At 35.0% G+C, this 17,199-nt stretch overlaps 1 protein-coding gene and 1 long non-coding RNA gene across 6 annotated transcripts; one reads left to right on the top strand and one right to left on the bottom strand.

The window, feature by feature from the left end:
* Nucleotides 1-5,238: 5,238 nt before the first annotated feature.
* Nucleotides 5,239-8,564, bottom strand: LOC113309543. 2 transcript variants are annotated; one of them, XR_003340647.1, is made up of 3 exons: nucleotides 8,370-8,564; nucleotides 6,234-6,318; nucleotides 5,239-5,447 (listed from the first exon to the last, which is right to left on the bottom strand). It is a non-coding gene; the product is annotated as an uncharacterized LOC113309543 (long non-coding RNA). The 2 variants fall into 2 exon arrangements; XR_003340648.1 differs by having other exon boundaries at nucleotides 6,260-6,318; nucleotides 8,370-8,555.
* A 3,981-nt stretch (nucleotides 8,565-12,545) lies between these two features.
* LOC113309517 (DNA-3-methyladenine glycosylase-like) lies at nucleotides 12,546-16,615 on the top strand. 4 transcript variants are annotated; one of them, XR_003340643.1, is made up of 7 exons: nucleotides 12,569-13,062; nucleotides 13,184-13,255; nucleotides 13,448-13,571; nucleotides 14,907-14,977; nucleotides 15,590-15,647; nucleotides 16,133-16,355; nucleotides 16,476-16,615. XR_003340643.1 is itself a non-coding variant. In XM_026557950.1 (6 exons), exons 1-6 carry the CDS (start codon nucleotides 12,742-12,744, stop codon nucleotides 16,297-16,299), a joined length of 813 nt encoding a protein of 270 aa, XP_026413735.1. In that variant the 5' UTR covers nucleotides 12,570-12,741; the 3' UTR covers nucleotides 16,300-16,613. The 4 variants fall into 4 exon arrangements, 3 of the variants coding, with proteins under 3 accessions (XP_026413752.1, XP_026413745.1, XP_026413735.1); XM_026557950.1 differs by having other exon boundaries at nucleotides 12,570-13,062; nucleotides 16,133-16,613; XM_026557967.1 differs by lacking the exon at nucleotides 13,184-13,255 and having other exon boundaries at nucleotides 12,546-13,062; nucleotides 16,133-16,613.
* Nucleotides 16,616-17,199: the final 584 nt, after the last annotated feature.

The raw sequence follows: 17,199 nt of genomic DNA, 5'->3' as shown, positions 1-17,199 counted from the left end.
TTACCAATTGATCGATTCAACGCACAACCTGTGATATTTCAATTATATAACAAAATATAATGCGGAAAAGAAATAACACATACACCAGAAGTTTTGTTAACGAGGAAACCGCAAATGCAGAAAAATCCCGGGACCTAGTACAGATTGAACACACACTGTATTAAGCCGCTACAGACACTAGCCTACTACAAACTAACTTCGGTCTGGACTGTAGTTGAAACCCAATCAATCTCACACTGATCCAAGGTACAGTTGCGCTCCTTACGTCTCTGATCCCAGCAGGATACTACGCACTTGATTCCCTTAGCTGATCTCACCCACAACTAAGAATTTCTACGACCCAAAGTCGAAGACTTTAATAAACAAATCTGTGTCACACAGAAAAGTCTACAGGAATAGATAATTGTCTCCCATAGAAATACCTACGAGTTTTGTTCCGTCTTTTGATAAATCAAGGTGAACAGGAACCAATTGATAACCCGGACTTATATTCCCGAAGAACAGCCTAGAGTTATCAATCACCTCACAATAATCTAAATCGTATGATGGCGAAACTAGATATTGTGGAATCACAAACGATGAGACGAAGATGTTTGTGACTACTTTTATATCTTTCCTATCGGAGAAATAAATCTCAAGCCAATATTTCGATTATACTCAAATACGATAGAAACAACAAGATCAGATTACGCAACTACAGAGTGGCTTCACAATCCCAATGAAGTCTTCAAGTCGTTAACCTACAGGGTCTCGATAGAAACCTAAGGTTAAAGGAGAATCGACTCTAGCTTATACAACTAGCATCATACAGGAGGTGTGGGGATTTGGTTTCCCATTTGCTAGTGTTCTCCTTTATATAGTCTTCAAATCAGGGTTTGCAATCAATGCTACCTTGGTAACAAAGCATTCAATATTCACCGTTGAGATGAAAACTTGATTAGATTCAAGCTAATATCTTTCAACCGTTAGATAGAATCTTATCTTGTTATACACAGATGAAATGTAAATTCATTTAGGTTTGAGTAGCCGTACCTAAACGTGTACAAGTCGTTGGTTCAACGGTAGTTAACCATTGGTTAGCCATATGAGCACTTTCATATTAACCTTATTCTTCTTTACCACAACTATAATTTCTATAGTTGTTCGATTGCTTAGATGTCATAGAATTATACAAGACAAAACCGAAACAAAAATAGTTTTGATTCACTCGAATCGATTCATGAACATTATAGCCACGGTTTGCAAAGATTGCATTCCTTAAAATATAAATGTCTTAGTTCACGAATAACCTACTTAAGTACGCATACTGGTACGCGGACTTAAGGATGTAACCATCTTGGATATAAGCATATATAGTGTGTTCGCACATTAGTGTATAAATTCGTAAACCGAAAACCAAGGGGGAGTGGTTTTCATCTTTGGATATAAGCATATATAGTGTGTTCGGTTTTCCTAATTCTAATATAAATGCTTGTCCAAAATTTCTGAAATCTCTCAATAAAAAATCTCCAATTTGTAAATGCACATTACTAATTTTTACTCTCTAGATATATGCATTTAATTGCTGGTAATTAAAGCATATAAACCCAATTTATTAAAAGATTCTCAATTTATTTCGGTACAAGATCTCCTTGAGTACTAAGGAATATCTTTGAACAATAAATGATAAGAGTTACTGTACGTGTTAAGAGTATGTTGACATCTCTTCACTGTAAATCCTTATTCATATTTACATGGATTTTTTTTTTGATAGGCTAAAGCCGGACCCAGACCCCTACTAATCCAGCCAGTTGGACTAGCCCCACCGCTAGACCCAACCCCGCCAAACCCCTCTATACAACTAATTTAAATACAAACCTCTACTGCTGTGGGGATCGAACCCCTGACTTCCTCCTTACTGGAGTTGATGGGATACCACTGAGCTACGCTCTTGGACCCCATATTTACATGGATTTACATTCTTGGAATCAATTATACCACACTTCCAAACAAGTTTAGAATTGGTTCACCTGTATTCCAAGATTAATATGTGTTTGATCAAATATCAAATCACATACATGGGTTCAGTCGGTTCTACCAATCAATAGGATTGGTTATACCTTAATATGGAAATACTTGTGATCGGTCAAACAAGTTACCAGGACCAGTTACATCAGTTACCAGGATTGTTTACATCAATTACCAGGACCGGTTACCATATTCTCATGGTATTGCTTGTGATCGGTTACACCAATTACCAGGACCGGTAACCAATTTCAAGGATCGATTACAAAACACTCTGTGATCGGTCACACCAATTACAAATATCGATCATACCGTCTCATGGTGATTACTTAGGATCAGTTATACTAATTAATAAAAACTAGTCATACCAAATCATAAGTCAGGTACTTGTGATTAGTTATACCAAGATACATAACAAAGTTACGATCGGTTCCACCATCTCACATATATTGGTAATCCAAATATTTGCAATGAATAGTCGTTCCAACAAGCCTATATGATTTCCCTTTCGATTCACAGACCAAGTTCATGAATGTACTTCCTTTAAACAAATGTAAAACATTGTTTCCTAGGATGAAATCTTCACAATAACCCATTCACATAATCATAATAGTATATACAAGATTATGTCGATGTCATATCTACGAAGTTCAAAAGATAAGCGTTATACTTCGTAGTCTATTTCCCTAATACTATGATCATACAAATATGACCATGTCTCATCACTAGAGTATTACAATATGTACAGTATATACAGCTTCGCAGTTATGTTTTCAATATAGCACGACTTGAAAGATACGTTAGGAATGAAACAGTTCAAGTCAATATTACTAACCTCAATAGGAAGGGTGATGTTGTCGTTGTAGTTGGCTTCTTCTTCACATTCTTCAGGTCTTCGAAGTAATACTTGTATATCTCAATAATCCTAGACTTTCTAGTCTAACCTAAACGAAGTTGACTCTAGTTCATAATCAAGCGACTTTATATGAGTTTTGACACACTAAAATATGACAACCAAACTTGACATACCAACGCTTGGTTAGTTCAACCGAGCTATTCTCTAACAATCTCCCCCTTTGTCAATTTTAGTGACAAAACTCTTATTACATATGGATAAACAAATTACATAAGAATTCATTTTACATATGCTTGATTCCAAGTTTCAACAACACAATAACCTGCATATATTCAATCAATAAATGTCGTTGTTGACATTTGAATAACAAAGCTTTTACTCCCCCTTAAGGTAAGCTAGGTAGATATTCAATCCAAACATCTTTGTTATTCCCTTTTTTGTAGTCAGCATACTACAACAACAATATGATGTGTTTCTTCCCCTTAGTTAATGCTTTACTCTTTCGTTACATATAACGTTTAAGCACAATTGTCCTTTCATTAGTGATTGCAAATCACTTGTTTACTTCATATATTTCTCCCCTTTTTTGTCACAAAATGACAAAGGTTCGAGCAAATAAAGGACAAAACCGAAAGGATATTACAAATCTAAAAGACTTGTAAACAACCTATAAGAGTTAAGCACGAAGGTTTCACATACCACTTTAGATAATCAATATTAAAACCGAAACTACAAGTAATTTAGTTTTAATATGTTATCAAGGAAACAATTGCCCGAAGCAATTTTCCCTAATAGTTTAACACATAGACTAAGAAACTTAATTCCCTTGTTAAACCGATTGCAAACATACAATCTCTTATTTTGATAAGACCAAAATAAATATCAGAATTAAATTTATTTCTCTCATCAGGCTCTAATTATTCAGACAATAATTTAGGCCTTTCTCTTTAGACAAGACAAACACTAGGTTAGTTAACTAGTTTTTCTTGTCAAGGCATTCAGTTAGACTTGAATAACTGAATCCTCCAATTTGATAAGTCTAACTAAGATCATAATTAACTTAGTTTCTCTTATCCGGAATCGATTTGGACTAAACAAATGATCTCGTATTTCGTTAAGCCATAAAAAATAGATACAAACCAAAATAAATTGACTTGCACAATTATTTTCTTAACCGGAAGCAATTGAAACAAACATAGACATTATAGCACCACAATTTCACCGAATTTCGTTAAGCAAAAACACTTGATAGAAGATACCAAACAATAAGTCAAATAAATTGACACAGTTTTTCTTAACCGGAAACAATTGAATCATACACACACTCATCCATACACAATAATGGAACATATCAATTGTACCGAAATTCTGTTTAGCAAAAGCAAAATATATGCAATATAAACAGGCTTTTCTTAAACAAGAAAACGATTAACTCTCCCCCGGTATGTTGTCATCCTCTCGCAAGAACAAAAGAACAACAACAAAAACAACCTTTACCATAGAAAGGTTGAATTGGTTTTAACTAATGCGTGCCAATAGCAAAAGTTAAAAACCCAAAACACATATGTTATGCTAAACACAACTCATGTAAACATAAATTGATTCAACATATTGTGACTTTTCACATATGAGTTTCAATCGGAACACCTTATGATCCTTTGATAAATCCTACCAACATGGGCTAGAACTTAATCCGCTAAATCAAAAATCCACACAAACCCTAGGGTTACATCATAAGAGATCAAATATTAAGGTTAATGAAAACCGAAATCAGACATCCCATAAACCGAATACACATAGCAAAAATGTAAACATTTATTCACAGGCTTTGTAATCGATAACTATCACAAGAAAAATTATAAAGAAATAATTTTATTCATAAATAATGATAATTTTATTCAAAATAGGCCTTGTACAAAGGTTAATGCATTGAGTAGCCTACTTTTAAATAAGAATTTAATCTTATTTTCCCTTTGTATGCCTTTTCAGAGAGTTCCTTCAGAAGGTTCTCAGCTTCTGTTAGATTCCTTTTACAGTAATCTAACCCTCTTTTATATTCTCCATAATCTTTAGGCCACCTGTGATTAGCTATACGATGTTCATATCCAGAGATTCCCATCTTTACAGCATCAATATCATCTTTGAGTAAATCTCTTCTTCCAATGAGTTCAATTGTTCCTTCAAACAGGCTTGGAGAAACGACTTTTGAGAGAGTTGTCTTGATGGGAAAAGAACAATATTTGGAACATAATCCATATTTCCTTTTCTCAAAGAATGTGGAACTTTGTGACGTCCCAACCTAATCACCTACTTAACTAATAGGATTACAACCTAACTAGATTTCTGATTATAAGAATCATAAAGTTTTAAAGTGCCAATAACAAAAACCCAAACTCTCTGGTATCATTCTCTGATATCATATAAATAAAAGGATTTCGAGTGTTAAGAATATATTAATGTGTTGTTTACAGAATAAAGAAATAATGCAAATTTATAATAAAAGATACACAACAACACTAAATTTCGATAAAACTCTAAGCTAGGAACGGATATCTTCGAGCGCTCCATTTCTCCTGGTAACTGAAAACTGAAGTGGGAACAAGTGAGCACATCATCCCAAAAGGGTGCTCAACAATAACATGTAACTCTCAAGTAATCACTAACATGCTTCATAGTTCTAAACGAATATAATTGAAAGAAACAAAAAGAAACTAATCATTCAGCAATTAATGCAACACGAAGCAAGTGGCAATCTAACCTCGCCAAACTCATTGGAGAAGAGGACGCGAGAGCAACCCTAATCACTAATAATAACATCGTCCATACAGAGTGACCATACAAACCATGATTCAGAATATTACCATCAAGATCATAAAGTTAGTCAAACAAGTATAATATGCACACGAGTGATTTCTCTCAAATAAAATAGTATATATAATATCATAACGGATGAATTACCGCCCTACTAAGATACTATTCAAACGGATGAGTTACCGCCCTACTATATTAATAAGCAGTAATATTATAACGGATGAATTACCGCCCTACTAATGAAATATGTATAATAATATTTAAACCGATGAATTACCGCCCTACTAAATAATATTGTCGACGGATGAATTACCACCTTACTTAACTTAGCTAAGAGCCGTGGGGAAACACAAACACTCCTCGCAGGGAAATCTCACAATGCATATCAAACACAACACATCATAGCAACACCGTACATACAGATACAACATATACGTCATACTCAAGATACAAGAAATAGAACATCACAGTATACGCTATCATGCACTCAAATAGTAAAGACTCATCATGCTCGCAGATAAAAGAAAACTTAATGATTACAAGAACGTTACATAGTTCCCACCTGATTTGATGATAAGCCACGCCTACCTTGTATTTCTCAATCCACTGGTTCATCCTTTGAATCGTTCGTTATAGATAAAGAGTAACTGTTAATCACACAAAAAATCCAAGAAATTAGCCAAAAGGCTCATACAAGGCTCATAACATAATCTTATACAATTCTCTAGTAATAAGCTAAGTGAACTATCTAATGGTTCTAAGCCCATTTATGGTTCTACACCTTTTCATTATTTATCTTTAACACATCAAAGGTTTTATAATCTATTAGATATGTCTTACGAAGATCTAAAACTTTGTAGAAGGAACCAAAGGTCAATTCAGACCATAAGGGTCCAATTCATGTTCAATGGAAAATTGGTTCTAAATCCAAGCCCAACAAACCGGCACGTTAATCTAAGGCCTGGTCCATCTGAGTCAAGTAATGGTCAATGATAACGGTCAAGGAGTCAACTAACGGTAACGTCAGTCAAAGGTCAACAACGCAACTGAGTTAAACATGAACCGGTCAAGGTCAACTCGGTCAAGATAGGGAACTCGGTGAGTTAACTCAGTCCACAAGACTGATTCAGGTTAATCAGATTTACATTTAAGTCAGTCAGTTTGACCGAGTCAGAACTAAATCGAACTAAGCTGAACACACACTGGCCACGACACCTAATGCACAAACATGATGCAATACGCAACAAGCCATGACCAAAAAGATGCATTTCTAATTCTATTTCAATCATAACAACCCCAACTTCATGTCATCTGTAATTGCATACTCAGAGCACAACCCCAATTGCATCTGTAGTACCCCCTACAATCTGAACTCCATAATCTTTACTTGAGCCATACTGCCATAGCACCAACAACATCATCAATTACTTCGATACATTTCAGCTCCACCCACAACTGAACAACATAAACATCACCTACATCTCCATCTCAGCCCAATCAGCTAACCAACATCACCACCACCACTTGTAACACTTCTAGTTACACCCATCCTGTGACAACAATACCAATAACTCTAAGTCTGCAACTCAAACAACATTTCAAGTACTGTAGAACTAGCTTATGTATTATTTCACAAATCAACTTGTATCTCCATTACAAACCCCTGCATCACTGTTTCAGTCTTAGCCTTCTCCATCTGCAAACTCCCACTCTAAATTAATAACCTCTGCATCACTGACTGAATTCCATGTCTTCTCACTGAAAGTCCACCAACACACTCAAACCCCAACTGCAGTTCTTGATCTTTCATTCATAATCACAAACTGTATCTGCACCACCAATGTCAGTTAAGCACACCTGCAACTTCAATTCTATAATCTACATCATTGCAACGACTCCAATGCTCCAACTCTAAACCCATCTACATTTCAACTACAACCTGATCAATCACATACCACCAGAACTTCAACTCATTCTTCAGCTGCACCTAAAAAAACATCTGCGCTGCAATCAATACCATCTCCACACCATTTACATCTCCCACTTCATTCTCCCTACAATATCCTAAACATTCAGCTAAACCTCAGCTTAACATCCACCAATGCAATATTCTGATATGTTCAAGGCTCCACTCCTGCCCTGCAACAATCAACACAACTTCAATCTCATCATCCGCATTGATAAACAACCCAAAACTATCATTCACAACTGTAGACTAAGATCATCAGTTGCCATCAGTCATGTATTGCTTCAACTACAACTCCCACTGTAAACTCAATCTTAGTTTGTCAAATCCATGACCTAACCTTCTTTTGGAACCAATTTCCTTCTTCAATTCTTGAATTCAAAACCCCTAATTTCAGAAGAATCCAATCATTACTTCTCTCTTTACTTAGCGGCTTCAACTCAGTCAAATATTCTCAAATGTTAGCTTATTTACTTGAGCTTCTAAAACCCATCGAACAATCAGGAAACTACGTAAGTAGATCATCTCCATCACCAGTACAATACACAGACCACACCAATTGATTTCCAATTAGAACTCAAAACCCTAAATTCTCAATTTCCTAAAGAAACCTAAATTAAAACCCCATACAACCTTTCCTACCCTAATTAATAACAACCCATGAAATAAAACACCAAATCATACCCAATTCATAAAGAAACACCAATCAAATTAAACCTCAAATTAGCTTACCCTTTCTTGTTTCTTCCTGTGACTAAACAACTTCAGCGTCATCACCTTCCTCCTCGATTCCACCAGTTACTACTCTTTCTAAGGATCACCCACACGAAAACAAACTCAAATTCTACGAACCAGGCTCGATGGAGAGAAAGAAAGAAGAACAGAAGAGAAAAGACGAGAAGAAGAAGGAAGAAGAGAAAAAGAAAATGATTATCTCTTCGATGGTCTGGGATAAGACCAAGGTTAATTACTGAGACACCCAGTAGAAATTGATAAGGGCAGCCGGATCGGTTTGGTAGCAAAAAAAGGACTATTTTTCCCTTCATACGAAACTGATGATATCCTCTTCGTCCATTATCTGAATGACACGTTCGAGCAGTCCATTTCGCATAATTTTTCGAGATCTATCTAGTGGTACTATATTCATGCCTAGATTAAAATTGGATTAATTTCTATTAACTAAGCTTTATATCTAGCTAATCGAGTCATTAGCGTTTAAGTCGTCTCTTGACTGGTCTAATCGCGTTGACGAGCTTGAGGGTCCTTACAAACTTGACTCGAGAATTCTCTCAATCTTTTCCGTACAAAAATCACAGATAACATCACTACATTCCTTTTTCTTTACTAAGAAAGAAATAATATGTGGTATTTTCGAACGAGGTTCAAAACTGCAAGAGTTAATTACATCCGAAATTTCTTCTATTAGATCTTACTCGATCTTTTCATAAGGAGAGAGCATTGTACAGTAATATTGTAAGAAGGATGAACAGAACCGAACATATACTATATACTTCGAAAGAGGTTTAATGAAACCTTCAAATATCGGAAGTATTATACAAATAAGGAAAGTCTCTTTTTGATAACCAAATCAAAAAACCCATCTTATATGCGACCATGATTTTTTTTTATTAATAAGATTTGTATAATTAAAGATTCCTGATTGACTTCCTTTTTCCTTTTCGACTTTACAGTAGATTGTCGAAAGATAATGTGAATCAACATCACTGGATGTTTTTAAATCCTCTTTGAGTCTAATTAGTAGACCTTAATAATCATCTTTATCTAAGATTACAACATGATTGTTTTTGTTAGCATTTTCTTTAGATGATCTCTTTTTACCTCTCACCTCAGACCCAGGCATCCACTTGTAGGTGGATTTGGGATGAAGATCTTTCATCTCTTGCAACATTGCATTTTTCCAGGCTGAAACCTCATATCTCATATTCATGTTGGCAATTTTTTTTTTTTATCATTGTTCTTTTTAGAATACTCCTTGTAGGATAGGAATGCGAATTATTAGAATAATTCTTTTGTCTCAAAATAGGACAATGGTGAGAGAATTTTTTTGAGGTAAATTTACTCAATTCTTTTGAAACAAAGGATAGAGCATCCTGCATCTTTCGGATTTTACAACTCCTTTGCATATGACCTTTATTTCCACAATAGTAACAATGCTTACTGAGAGGAGTGTAGTTTTGGGATTACCTTTGTGAGACGCTTTTCCTTTATGTCGATCTTTGATCTGAGACTTAGCATGATTGCAGCTAGAACTATTTTCTTTTAAAGTCTCACTTGATCTCTTTGGAGGATCAGGAATATCAGTTGGTTTAGGTAGATCCTCTGGTGTGGAAGGGCATACAACCTTTACAAATTTTATTTTTTTGTTGGTTGAAGCAGTATTGATTCCCTGATATCCCAAACCACGCATATCACCATGACTTTGTCCTCTTTCCAACAAGGAAGACAAGTTGGTTGTGCTGTCATTGAGCCTTTTTAGTTTTACAACTTCTTCTTCCAATAGCTTAACTTTGTCAAGAGCATTGACAAGGTCGACCTTAAGAAGGCTCTCTTTGGAAGAAACAGACTCCTCCTTTTCTCCACACATTACCTGTTGAGAATTAATTCTTGCTTCAGTTTCAATAAGTTTCTTATTCAACAGGTAATGTTTTCTGTAGAGATTCTCATAATCGAGAGTCTTTGAGTTTAGGCTTTCTCTGCAGTCTTTCATAAGATATCGATCATTTTGATATCCAAAGTAGAATCTAGAGAAGATCTTCCTCAGTTTCCTATTTTCCTAGCAGAGAGGAGCAAGGAGTCCAACAACATTTGAGGTGCATAGCCGTTTTGTAGAAACATCACCTAATAGTGAAGAAAATACAGAGATATCTTCTTCTACATCTTGATCAATTTCTGAATCACCGTCTTCGAAAATTTCATCAAGTTGTTTTTCAAGGCAAGTTTGCCGGTCATCAGAATCTTCATTATACTGATCACTTTGTTCAATAGATTCACAGAGGATGACTTTATTAGGTGTCAATTCTTCATCATGTTTTTCGTTAACTGAACCATTTACAGGTTCAACTGTAATCATTTTGATTCAAATCTTATAGGTTGGAACGTACCGAACACAAATTATTAGATCTTTCGTGTTTGTCTGCTATGATACCAATTGAGAGGACGAGGGTACCCAAATACACCACAATTTTTTATTTATCCACCTATCAGTGCTCTTACCGAAAGTGATCGTCTATGGACAAAGGTGAGACAATACAACAAGTCGGTATTCAAACTTTGTGCGATTGTCTATGAATACGAGATCGAGATAATGCGACTACCAAAGTGTGATACTTGATAATATGTTCGGACTTAACCAAACTCTATAAGATCACTATCAAGTATATCGGAGTTAACGTTTGTGTAATTTACTTTAAATTATATAAACAAATATAATTGCGGAAAATAAAAGTAAATCACACAACAAGATTTTGTTAACGAGGAAAACTGCAAATGCAGAAAAACCCCGAGACCTAGTCTAGAATTGAATACTCTCAGAATTAAGCCGCTATACAATATCTACACCAACTTCGTATAGTTGAGACCAAACAACTACCCCTAGTTCACTTAGTTTCCTCAGTATCCCTGCACTTCCGACTTCGATGAGTGCACGCACTGGAACAATTCCTTTGGATCGTATTCCAAACAGTAAAAGAACAACAAATCTGTTTGGTAACAACTCTTTCGATTCTTTCAAGATAAAGATATCTCAAGTCATACGCAAAGGCTATTCCCTTTAATATAGTAAACTCCTTTGCCTGGTTAGATCAATATATCCAATAACTACCAAAGTAGTTAAGTTTAGATTCGCACTCAATCAAGATAAATTTCAAAGAAATATATTGAGAATGCCGATCTCACGCAACTAATTAATCAAATAAATATTCTCAAGATATGCAATAAATAACAAAATTCGGTTTTCCTAATTCCAATAAATGCTTGTCCAAAATTTCCGAAATCTATTAATAGAAAATCTCCAATTAGTAAATGCACATTACTAATTTTTATTCTCTAGAGATATGCATTTAATTGCTGGTAATAATGATAAGAATAAAATTTCGGGTTTATAAGATAGTAATAATGAAAATCTCCGAAATCTATCAATAGATCTCTTCATTTCATGACAAAACTTCGGGTTTATAAGATAAAGTTTTTATTCTTCTTTCTGATGATTCCATCAATTTGTATTTCTCGTAATAAACCCGAAATTTTGTCCATTCCTTAGAACTTTTCTTTACAAATAATGATAAGCTTTCGGGAGCTAAACATTTTTTTTGAAAATAATAAACGCGAGAGTATCTTTCATTCTTAGTGAAATAAATTCATAAAACTCTTAAAAATCAAAATCAAATCAAAATCAATGTATATTCTTAAATTTTCTCATATAATTTCTGAATTTGGAAAGGGAAAGTTGGGTTTTAAAATTGTCGACCTAAAAGTTAGAAGCTCCATTTTTATAACCATAATTTTTTGAATTTTGAATTTTCTGATGTCTACGGGGAGAGAAGTGTTGGAAATATTGTACTTCAATATCAGCCGAGAAGCCAATTCTAAATTTCTAATACATAGATGTAACTACATACTAACATGGAACTGCACCAAATGCCGCTCTAGCCGACTGGCCGAGGCGTGTTCCCCGCGTGAGACCAAATCCCTCAGCCGGGCGACTACTCGTATGACATACATCTCCCGCCAAATCGGGTTCACTTGACTCCCTCCCTCCCTTTCTTTCTTTATTTTTTTTTTTGTTTTTTTCAAGTTACATGGAGAAGATTAGGTACATCATCAAGTGAAAGAAACAACATACTAGAATTAGTACAAATCCTAGTGTTCCAACAAGAGAAAGAGTTGGTATATCGGACCAATTACAACCATGAAAAGAACCGATAAATCGGAGAAGAATGGTTTCGAGGATCGAAGTCCAACCATTTGTTATTACCAGTTGTTACCAGTTGACTCCCTCCTCAACTCATTGTTTATTACCAGTTGTTAAAGGTTGAAAAACCTATAACAGTTATAGAGGATAGAACGACGCTGAAATCGTCATGAAATGAAGAGATCTCATAGATTTAAACGATCAATTAAACCCAAAAAATCACTTGATATAAAACTCACAAACAGTAATAATGAACAAGATATCACAGCAACAACTTCAATGACTTTATCATCTTCAATCAAACCCTCTTCTTCACTAATTAGGGCAAATAGTAATTTAAAACCCCAAATTCCCATATCATCATCATCACTCATCTCTTTTGAAAAATCTTCAATCTTAAGTCAAGATTTCTTTCAGATTGATGCTCTTGATCTTGCCCCACGTTTATTAGGTAAGTTCCTCCGCCGAGATGATGTTGTTCTTCAGATTACAGAGGTAATGAATCCCAAAATCTTTAAGTTGTTTACTTGTTTTTGTTTTGGTCTTTTAGTTTCGTTTTTCAGTTATTTATGTTACCACAAAACCCTAATTTAGAATGGGTTAGTGTTAATTATAGGTAGAGGCTTATAGGCCAAATGATTCAGCTTGCCATGGTCGTTTCGGAGTTACACCAAGAACAGCCCCAGTTGTAAGATCTAATTTCTCAGCTTTTGATCAGTTTTTTTCAAATGGCATCATATACTGGCAAAACCCCTTTTTGTGTTACTTTTGACTACTGTAATATACTGCTTGATGCAAAAACATATTAATCAAAAATCTTAATGATGTATATAATATACTCTCTATGGTTATTGATTTGGTCGATTTCTTTTGCCATTAGTTTGGACCTGGAGGACACGCCTATGTGTATTTGTGCTATGGTCTCCATACAATGCTTAACATTGTTGCAGACAAAGAAGGAGTGGGTGCTGCTGTACTAATACGTTCTTGTGCTCCTGTTTGTGGTAATCTTTTTTTTTTGTGCTTTTCAGTTTCAACTAAGATATTTTCATAGCTTTACTAGGCTTTATGTTGTTTTTTCCCATTTTTGGTGATATGAAATGTACTAGCATTTTCACTTAATTTTGGATGCAGTCTGCAATTTCACTTATCAACCATAAGAATGTTGTGCAAAATACTTTGCTTGTGAAGTACCAATTTTTTCTATATAAATTGCATCACTGCTGTTTCGGTAAGTGGTATGACAGCAAGAATCTGAAGTACATATTGTCCGTACATAGGAAAGTCATTTACTTGGAAAACAGGGTTGTGGATCGTATGTTAATTTAATTCTTAAGCTAGTACTTGTTAACCCTGAAGCTGAAGCTGATATTACCATTATATGGTTATGTTTTCTCACATAGAAACTTTTCATTGAGAATGTGGTTATATATCATGTTCTAAAGAAGGTGAAGGATTCTGTTGCAACTAGAAGTAGATATAAAGGCATCAATAACAAAAGATAAGAACATAAAGGAGGCCAGCTTGGATACCATACCATGGTCTAGGTGTTGTAATTGGACACCTGGTGTACAACCAATACAGGATATGTTCTTTCCAAAAAAATGAAAAACCATGTGAACCAGGAACATGTATTTACGACGATACAGATCGGAGTGTGTAAACCTTCATTAGGTAGTATGTTATGTCCCAACATAAGATTGGTTTGTGGGACAAAAAAAAATAAATAAAAAAATAATTGTACTTGTATTCTAGAAATGTCTGGTGAGTCTAATTCTTTAGCAGTGTCCTTGATCATCCAAGAGGTTTCATCGTTGAGAAATGTTCACATCTATATACTTATATACTTTAATAACAGATGGATAATGGAGAATGTGACATTTCTTCTCTTCTCCTATTAAAGTTTGTTGTACAGAACTGTTTATCTAGAAAACGTTAAAGCTTTATTATATTAGAGTATAAGATAATGCGTCTATAACTATTGTTTTAAGCTATATCATCATATTAACTGGTCTCATTCGTATGCATCACTGGTAAAATGTGCAAGCATATTCTTACTGGAGTTTTTTTTAGCATTTAAACCTCACCGTACACAGGTATAACAGCTATATTGGTCATTAATTTCCATTTAATATACTAAAACTATTAACATTCACTATGTCCAGCCTTTTACGGTATACTTTGTTATCAGCACCTAACCTTTTCAATTATCACAAGGTTTGCTCATTTCTCATAAGTGTTACCTGGATCAGAGAATTTATCTTTGTCTACCATTGAAGTAAGAAACACCATGACTTGTGAAAGGTCACTCTTCTGATGTCAATATGTCAAAATTACAGGTTTAGAGACCATTCAGCTACGTCGTGGGCAGAAGACTGAAAAGCCTGTTCTCCTTGCAGGGCCTGGTAAGGTCAGTTTCTTCATCTTTCTTTCGTTTACCATCTATTCGTGTCCGAGTGTTGAATAATTTACTGTTGATTAGGTACAATCCGTATGTTGGCTATCGTTGATACTGTAATTTATGAAGCTGGTAATTCAGTTAAGTTAGTTTACCACATTTTAGCCTCATGGTTACATTAAAGACTAAAGATAGTTAAAATAAGGTTTAATGCTCTTACCCACATCTTCCATTTAAGTTCCGTCAGACAAAAATTTTCTATCAATACCATTTGAATAACACGAAGGAACTAATAATACTGGAAAAATTCCATATTTGTGGTGCATTTGGAAGCGCTTTGCAGTCGGCATTATTATTCTGGGGCGTTACTATTGATAAGATTGATCAGCTAGATGCAAACAGGATTAAGTAAATCATGACTGTTTTTCTAGTGTGATACCACAATTGTACTACGGCTTAAATATTTAGTTGAATGATCTTGCTTCGCATATTGATTAGTTGCAGATATTTCAGAAAATGTTATCTTAGATGATTGTCTACGTATTATGTACCTCACATTTGTTGGTTTGATAACAATTATGATCGCTTCCGCCTTCTCATCACGTGTCTGATCTCACTTATTAGATTGGTCAAGCGCTTGGAATTTCAACTGATTGGTCAAGCCATCCACTTTACACTCCTGGTGATATATTTTATCAGTCTTTAGCACTTCACGTTTTTTTTTAATCTGTCGAGGGAATTAAGGTGCTGTCGTGTTTCAAACTCTGGTTGTTGGTATGGACACCCAATGACTTTTACCAATATACTGGAGAGGCATCTGCTAGTCTCGACTCTTTTACTGAGTTTTGTCACTGGTTGTTGGTCAGATGAAGTTGACCAATGGAAAATGATTACACAATTCACAGTTGTACATGACAAGGAGACGGCAGCTATTTTAACAATTATGAAAAAACAGAATATAGCTTAGGTTTATCATTAAGGTAATAAAATTTAAGACTACAAGGGGGTATGTCTCTATCTATTTAAAAAATTGTCAGGACACACCATAAGACTACACTGCGTCTAGGATATATCATTCTTTTTATTTACTTCCACTGAGTTCACTATTAAAGATGGGATGGCCAAATTGGATAATCGGTACTGATGACGACTAATGGTGGTTGGTAGGTGGCTTAGAAGTTCTTGATGGTCCTGAGCCAGAAAATATACTAATTGGTCCACGTGTTGGCATCGCATATGCTTCACCAGAGCATGTGAATGCACTATGGAGGTTTGTGGTTGCTGATAGCCCATGGATAAGTGCACCTAAAAACACTCTTGGACCACCACCCTGAACTTGGTCACAGGATAGAAGACTGGTGAAGCAATTTTAAGTGACCTATATGTCAAGGTACTGCAAAATCTTGAATTGTATGTTGTATTGTTACTATGACTTTATGATGGCGAGATGTTTATATGGCTTTCTTCTGCTAATTATAGATTATTTTTTTTTGTCATTTGTATTCTGGAGTCATGGGCAACCTACGGGGCTGTTATGTTGATTTACCAACAGTGGTGTCAAATTCCTATACAAATAGGACTGACTATTCAAGCTTTGTACACAGTTGTGGACTGATTTATTTTCTCACTGGTACTCGGTTTTTATACTCCCTCCGTTACTTTTTAATATGCCAGTTTCTTTTTTTGAGAAAATTAAGGAAATTAAGAGAACTAATTATTGAAAGTGGTCCTCTAGACACTAGTCAATAAATCAGCGAAAGAAATAAGTGAAATGGTCCACATAACACTTGTCATCAAAAGAAGTTAAAAAAAAAAGTGGTCCCAGAAAATTAAAGTAACATTTGACTTTTCTAATTAGTAAAGTGACCTATTTTTTTTTGAAATATTTATTTATAAAAACTGGACTATTAAAAAGTAACCGAGGGAGTATTATTTTTTGGCAACATTATAATAGGGCTTATTTACAGCCTGGAAGTTGGATGGCCAAGCAGATTTGGTGGTGGTGTCACAAAATACATTATATGCTTCAACTTGTGGGGCTATATTCTCGAATCTATGGATGCCCAGATGGTCCAGATCTTAGTTCTGTTTTTGAAGCTTTAGTTTTGACTTGTGCTTTATCAACTATTTCACTTTCACTTGTTTTGCAAGTGCATCTGCTGCTGCTTTATCACACAAGACACAAACATATCAGTTTTAACCATCGTGACTCGTGATAGAGTAGTAGCTTTTGA

This window comes from Papaver somniferum, chromosome 1 (assembly GCF_003573695.1).
Source record: "Papaver somniferum cultivar HN1 chromosome 1, ASM357369v1, whole genome shotgun sequence".
Taxonomy (NCBI): Eukaryota; Viridiplantae; Streptophyta; class Magnoliopsida; order Ranunculales; family Papaveraceae; genus Papaver; species Papaver somniferum.
This window is presented reverse-complemented; position numbering and strand designations above follow the sequence as displayed.

Excerpts from the sequence above, each read along its gene's own strand:
- LOC113309517 (XM_026557950.1), top strand. The coding sequence starts at position 12,742 with ATGAAGAGATCTCATAGATTTAAACGATCAATTAAACCCAAAAAATCA. Across the intron at positions 13,063-13,183 it reads TTGTTCTTCAGATTACAGAG|GTAGAGGCTTATAGGCCAAA; the intron begins GTAATGAATCCC and ends TGTTAATTATAG. Across the intron at positions 13,256-13,447 it reads CACCAAGAACAGCCCCAGTT|TTTGGACCTGGAGGACACGC; the intron begins GTAAGATCTAAT and ends TTTTGCCATTAG.